The sequence below is a fragment of the Monoraphidium neglectum genome (genome assembly GCF_000611645.1).
Source record: "Monoraphidium neglectum strain SAG 48.87 unplaced genomic scaffold scaffold02964, whole genome shotgun sequence".
NCBI lineage: Eukaryota > Viridiplantae > Chlorophyta > Chlorophyceae > Sphaeropleales > Selenastraceae > Monoraphidium > Monoraphidium neglectum.
The window spans coordinates 1-6706 of NW_014010664.1; the positions used below are offsets into that span (position 1 = coordinate 1).

A 6706-nucleotide genomic window follows, 5' to 3' on the forward strand; every position below is an offset into this window, starting at 1 on the left:
AGCAGCCCCTGGGCGCCCCCTTCCCCTGAGCGCCCGCGCCTGCTCACCCGCCGTCGCTGCCCTAATCGCGTGCCGCGTCGCCGCGTCGTACCCCGCCAAGTCGCTGCTGCTCATTCCTGGCAGCCCCCCGCCATCCTCCCCCCCGCCGCCGCCGCCGCCGCCGCCTGCCGCCGCCTCAGCCGCCCGCGCCGCCTCCGCCGCCTCCGCCGCCGCGGACCCCGCGCGCAGCGACTGGAATGCAGTCGCGGACACGCTGTGGCCCTTGGTCGCGGCGTCCCGATTAAACACTGAGAAGATCAGCCCGATGAACCCCGGCTCCAGCATTTGGTACATGGCTTGGGTGTGGACGTCCACGTGCGAGGGCAGCACCGTGATGTGGGGGTGGGAGTGGAACCAGCCGACGGTGCGGGTGCGGACGCCGGTGGCGTGGGTGAGGCGGTCGGCGAGGGCGGTGGCGTCGGCCATCTGCTCGGGGCTGGTCTCAACGCGGTCCTGAGGTGGAGGCAGGGGGGGGCCAGGGAGAGAGAGAGGATGTGTGTGTGTGTGTGTGTATGTGTGTGTGTGTGTGTGTGTGTGTGTGTGTGTGTGTGTGTGTGTGTTCAAAACGGAGAAGCAGGGCTGGTGGTGGGCCGCCGGCTGCAAGCTTGATGAGCCGCTTGCCGCGGGGACGCCGAGGTCGCCTGGCTGCGCCGGGTGCCGCAGCGACTGGCGCAGCAGCTTCCGCGCTGCGGCCTCTGGCGCAGATGCATTTCCGCGCGACAGCCTCTGCGTCGGCCCCTTCATCGGGCCCCACTCCTGACCCGACTGCAAAAGCCGGCCGCACCTTCCGCCTATCGGTCCTGATCTGGGGCACGGCCCGCCAAATGTGGGCCACAGGCGCCTCCGGCGTGCCCTGCGCATCCGGGCGGCGGGGCCGGGAGGTGGCGGGCGTCCTGTTCAGGGGTGCTTGCAAAACTTGCCACAGCTAACCCCCGCGCTTCGGTGCGGTGCACGCCCTGCGGAGCAGCGTAGTTTTGACGACACGGTGGATCCTCGCTGCGCACTTGTATGTCTCCAAGCAGGAGTCCCATGACCTCCTCGTCCTCTGTGCTGAGCGCATGCGCCGTGCACGCCAAGAAAACCTCTGCGGAATGGGGGCGCAGCGTGCAGCGGCAGCGTCTGTGTGTTGGCGAGCGCCGACAGGCTCATGTGCGGGTTCCAGCACCGCAAATGCCGCCAACCTGGACTTATGATGACTTGAGTAAGCGACATTCAAAGCACTACTCGGTTTGACACAATCGACAATTTGCTTGTGGTGGATCGCGGCGATCTGCGCTTCTGCTGCACTATAAACTGCACATATGAGAGAAATTCTTTCGCATATGACACCTCAATTCAGCACGCCACATGAGTGTGGCGCCAGTGTCACCCAGGTCGCCAGGTGACGTCAAGGCTGGTTCTGTCACAGCTTGGTTCTGCAGCAGCCAACTTCATGCTTGGTATTCAGGTGACTCGGCAATCAAAGAGCATGTATAGCAGGAATCGCTCATTGCTTCGAGCATATTGCTGCTTGCCACAACCGCCGTTTGCGGTGTCGATGTGTGGATGGCCACTCCAGTCGCCGCATGGTGATGAAATCCTCGTCGCTGCATGCATGCTAAGACGGACTCAAGCATAACAAGTACTATAGTCCTGAAAAAGTGACGGAATCATCAGAAAAGTCTACAGCACAATCGAGCCAATCGATCCCATCGCGGAGGGGTGACCTTAAAGTCACCTGATCCTCGCTCCAGCGCACATGGCCCCACATGCCCCCATTAGCAGAAGCAAGTAGAGCGGTTTTTGCAGGAGAAGCAGCACTGACTTTCTACCCACTGCGCTGCCATCCTTGGGGGCGGAGGCCTCACAATTGTTGTGTTGACTTTGCAAGCCTGGCTTGACCGCGTGGTAAGCCGATGCAATGGCGTCTTCTGTGGCCAGGTGTTGTGCTCATGCTGGACACTCTTCTGGTATACACGCAGCGCAGCTGTCCCACGGTGTTAGTGCGTGATGCCCTGACGTGGCTGGCGGCCCCACCCCCGGTGCGGTGTGCCGCAGAGAGAAGGTGTTCAGGCAAGCGTATATAGTTTCAGATACATCAATTCAAACATTGATAGTGTGTTTCACCACGCAGACGCCGTTCAAGGGTCTGTTGCTAGAGTACCGAACGGCCAAGATCGCGCGGTGTTTGCAAAGTGCTCATTGAATGATCCGGTCGTTTGTGACGTATTCCTACCGGTCACTCCCTGCGCGATTCCCAGCTTGGCCCACTGATCACTGAACCAGGCTGCAGCGCTCAGTCACCGCAAGCCCTGCCTGCACTTTGATAGAAAAGCTCAGTGGCATATACAGACCCGAGAGGTCTGCCGGCAGCTCGATCCCTCGCTGCATTCATTCACCTGAGACGCCAGTGGGCGCAGCAACAGTGGGGCAGTGCTGATAAGTTCGCCGCTGCGACCCAGGCGCCGCTTGGCGCAGCCAGAACAGCACACACCAGCAGGCGCTGCGACATGGTCACAACCCGGAATAGGTCTACCGACCAGTCGGCCGATGGAGGCGCGGTCGGGACGCCCACGGCCGCGGCCCACCCACACACGGTGCGAGCAACAGCTGCGCATGATTCTCACGCGACACCGCCCCTCTGTCAGCGCAGAGAGCCTGCTGATCGAAAACCGCCGCGACCATCTTCATCATCACGCCGTCGTCGCTGCTGCTACCGCTTCTGCTGCTGCCGCATCTCGCGCTGCCGCTTGAAATCGCCCGCAGGTCCCACGAATCCCGCTGCTCGGCGTCGTGCCCGGCGTGGAGGCCTTCGACGCCGCCATCGACCGCCGCAGCGACTACTACCGCCTCCAGGCGCTGTCGCACGTGCACGACAATCCGCCGCCCGTGGGAGAGCGGCAGTCGCTCGTGGTGCGCGCCGGCCTGGGCTGCAGCGCGGCGTGCGGAGGCGAGACCCTGGGCTGGGGGCCGCACGACTTCCCTGATTAAGCACCAGCAGCGAAGAGTGCATGTGTCCCCAACCTCATCCGTCGCATGTCCACACATGTCCAAACCCACTGCATCCTGTTGCGAGCAGAACGTGCCCAACGTGCTGACGTTTGCACGCCTGGTGGCGGTACCCGTGCTCGTTGCCGTGTGGTTCGCGCCGCTGGCGACGGCTGCGCTGTGGTGCGCCATCCTGTTTGTGGCGGCGTCATTCACCGACTGGCTGGATGGCTACATCGCCAGGAAGGTGCGCTGGGGGCCCCCCGAGCCTTAGGCCTCTGCCCTTGCACGCACACGCGCTTGTGCGCGCGCGCGTGTGTCTGTTTCCCGGGGAGTGCAAACAGCTGCATGTACAAGGCAGTGTAAGCGGCTGTGTATATGTATACTGCCGAGCAGGCAAGCATTGGCGCCTACCCGAGACTCTCAGGGTGTTGCCACGTCACCCCACCCCGTTTCCTCAGTTTGAGATTGTTACAACGTTTGGCGCCTTCCTGGACCCCGTGGCCGACAAGATCATGTGAGGAGCGGGGAGCAGCCGGCAATTTGAACAGGCATGGACTCTCCCGGGCGCAAGGCCACCCTTCTGCCCTACACGCAAGGGCACAAGACGCGCGCGTCCGCACATACACACACAAACGCGTGCACGCAAGCATGCACCACAATAATCTTTGACGACGCCCAGTGCTGGACACAGACACCACGGGCTGCCCGTGTACACCCCCACACGATGGCGGGCGTCGACGTGCCCGCTGTAGCACATCATTGCACATTCCTTCGCGCCCCCCTCTCTTCTGCAAATTGCCAGCCTGCGCCTGCCGGACGTAATCTGGTAGCCTTCCTTGTCTCAAGTTCGCACGGCCTCGGCCCCGCCCCCCTCTCGACCTTGCTCAACTGCCCCAGGGTGACATCAGCGCTGATCCTGCTGTCCCTCAGCCCGCCGTCCCCGATCAAGCCCGAGCAGATGGCGGCACCCGTGATGCTCATCATTTGCCGCGAAATCACGATGTCGGCGCTGCGAGAATGGGCGGCCGCCGCGGGCGGCGGCGCGCACAAGGTGCGTGCGCATTGGCGGCAGGAGGCCGGCCCGGCGGCGGGGCGGAGTCGTGCGTCTACGGCATAGCCGCGGACGGCTGAGCTGCGTTTGTCGGTTGCTTCTCGGACATCACATCCAGCGTTCCGGTAACCACATTTATAAACCAGCCAAAGTGCGTTGCACCTGAACACCGCCGATCCTTCAAATCCTTTTCATGTTGTGTTTGTTTGCGCAGGCGGTCAAGGTCAACGCCCTTGGCAAGTGGAAGACGGCGCTGCAGATGACAGCGATGAGCCTGCTGCTCTTTGGCCGCGACGACACCGTCGTCCCCTCAATCTGGGCGGGTGCGTCCTGCCCGCTCCTTGCAGCCAGCTCTGTTGTTTCGGGTGTGTGAAGTTGCATCCTGCTGCAAGGGGCGGCTGCTCACCCCGCCCTGGACCTCAGTTGTTGCCTCTGACCCGCCTCCTTGCCTCCCCCCCCCACCCTCGCCCTCTCGTCCGTACATCCCCGCAGCTGCGCACGTGACGCAGACAGGTGTTGTCTGCGCCTCGTTCGTCCTGCTTTGGGGCGCCGCGGGGCTGGCCCTGTGGAGCCTCTCTGCCTACTTTGTGAACGTGTGGAGCCACTTCGTGATGCCGCAGCCCGCAGCAAAGAAGGTGGCATGAGCCATAACTTACGACAGCAGCCGCGGCAGCTGCAGCCACCTGCCTGACCCTGCGAGGTGTCGAGCTGCATCGACGCGCTCCCCCCCCACTCGCCACTTCAGCTCGTTCGGCTTCTTGGGCCTTACAAGTTGCCCACCCGGATTTTGCGCGAGAGGAGTGCGTGCTTTGCCGCGATACAGTGCGCCGCTGCTCTGCCCTCAGCAACGGCGGCAGCTTGCAATCCATCCGCAAAACGGAACACCATGGCTGCGAATCACCCTTCGTTAGCAATGCAGGTTGATCAGATATTCGAAATTCATCAAGAATGCCGTGTTTCCCGCCCCAAACACATGTTGAGGGCCATACATCTGCACTTGCTCTTGCCTCCTGCACTGGATTGGCTGCCGTGCATGACTGTGTGAGGCTGCTTACGCATCTTGACACGTACAGTTAAAGCTTGGCCTTTTTGCAGCCTGAAGAAGTTTCCCACTAGATGTTCCAGCTATTATGAGTGGAGGTGCTGTGCGCGCCTTCGACCAAAGCAACAGCTACGTCAGCTTCAAGACTCATTTGCAGCAACATAGAAGCTGCCGCGCAGCAGTGGAACGAAGAGAGAAGGGACGTCCGCATTACCCTGCGAGCTGGAACTCTGCCACCCGCTGCCAGCTCTGCAGGCTCCGGTCCTCCACGGGCGTGAGCCACACCGAGAAGCTGCCCGCTGGGAAGCCGCCGTCCGGCAGCAGCGTGTCGTAGCCGGAGCCCTCGCCCCACAGCCGCGCCACCGCCGCGGCCGCTGACTGCTGCCGGCCCTCGTCGTCCACATCTGATCCAAAGAGGCGCGTTATGCAGGAGAGGGTGTCGGCTTGGGCATCCATGATTTCCGGATGGAGCCCTGCCAGGCCCCATCACTGCACAACCGCCGGGCCCAAGACAGCAGCCTTGCAATGCGATTATCTCAGGCCTGCCGCTTGCAGGCTGCTGCGTTGGACAGGAATATCCATCTAGGGGCCCGGCCTCCCACCCGTGCCGCGTGCGTCACCTGAGTACAGCAGGGATAGGTGCGGCATGTAGGGGCTGCCCGGCTCCGCCTTGCCAAACGCCTCGCGCGCAGCCGCATTGGCGGCCAGCAGGGCGGGCTCCTTGGCACACAGGATGTAGGTGCACTGATGGAAAGACGCGCCGCAGGCCACGTCGTCAAAATTTATGCGGAACGGCTGCGCGGCGCGACGAAAGGCAAGGTGGTTGCGGTACATTAGAATGGGTGCAGCCCGCGAGGGCGGCGAGGGGTCTCCTGCAGCTTTGGCGCAGTCGCGGGCCGCCTGGCGACGGGCAATGCGACATTAGCGCGCACCTTGATCCGCTTGGCGAGGCCTGCGGCGGCGTCGAGCAGCTGCTGCCTGTCTAATTGGATGTCTGGCAGCAGCGTCACATGGGGCTCGAAATACGGGCCTCCGTGCGCCGCCGCCTGCGCCCTGATCTCCCGCTGCAGCCTGTCTCTGAGGGTGCCGGCCGCAGGTTCCAGCCAGAGGGAGTAATTCTGGCTGAGTGAGCCCGCCATGCCGCGCAGTGGGGCCGAGGCAGGGCGGAGCGCCAGCAGCAGGTCTGGTGCAGGCCAGGCTGGGGCAAGTGGCGCTGTTTGGGGACTCAAGGGCGCAACGCAGAGCTGTCAGCCTAACTCGCCGTTGTCGAGCCTCTGATTTATCCTGACAGAAGGACACAATACGGGGGTTTAAAAGCAGTGGGGTCAGGGTATTATTCGATCTAGAGCGTTGCGCGTCGGTTTCCGGCTCGGTTTGCTTTGGGATCAGCACAGACTGTCACAATACACACCCTAGCGTCAGTGGATGCCCGTATGGTCCCTCACAGCTAGCCAGTGATAGCGACTCCCCATGTCACTGAGTCACCCAAACACGCCACGTCATGACAGTGTGACCTGGGGTCACCAGCCCAGGCCTGAAAAAAACTAGCTTGCTGAAGGCTGCAGGTACCATTCGCAGCAATTGTTTTGAGCGGCGGGGGGGGG

At 62.6% G+C, this 6706-nt stretch overlaps 4 protein-coding genes across 4 annotated transcripts; 2 read left to right on the top strand and 2 right to left on the bottom strand.

Moving 5' to 3' along the window:
- Positions 1-606: 606 nt before the first annotated feature.
- Positions 607-783, bottom strand: MNEG_11907 (hypothetical protein; the record flags this gene model as incomplete). The annotated part of the gene is made up of 1 exon (XM_014039618.1): positions 607-783. A coding segment is annotated over one exon (177 nt), but the record flags the coding sequence as incomplete, so codon positions are not given.
- A 1745-nt stretch (positions 784-2528) lies between these two features.
- MNEG_11908 (hypothetical protein) lies at positions 2529-3009 on the top strand (the record flags this gene model as incomplete). Its single annotated transcript, XM_014039619.1, has 2 exons — positions 2529-2615; positions 2785-3009. 2 exons carry the CDS (start codon positions 2529-2531, stop codon positions 3007-3009), a joined length of 312 nt encoding a protein of 103 aa, XP_013895073.1.
- Positions 3010-3064: 55 nt separating this feature from the next.
- On the top strand, positions 3065-4704 carry MNEG_11909 (CDP-diacylglycerol--glycerol-3-phosphate 3-phosphatidyltransferase; the record flags this gene model as incomplete). Its single annotated transcript, XM_014039620.1, has 5 exons — positions 3065-3253; positions 3468-3523; positions 3907-4060; positions 4275-4383; positions 4553-4704. The coding sequence occupies 5 exons, from the start codon at positions 3065-3067 to the stop codon at positions 4702-4704; spliced, it is 660 nt and encodes a 219-aa protein (XP_013895074.1).
- A 608-nt stretch (positions 4705-5312) lies between these two features.
- MNEG_11910 (hypothetical protein) lies at positions 5313-5936 on the bottom strand (the record flags this gene model as incomplete). Its single annotated transcript, XM_014039621.1, has 2 exons — positions 5313-5506; positions 5723-5936. 2 exons carry the CDS (start codon positions 5934-5936, stop codon positions 5313-5315), a joined length of 408 nt encoding a protein of 135 aa, XP_013895075.1.
- Between the last annotated feature and the right edge of the window lie 770 nt (positions 5937-6706).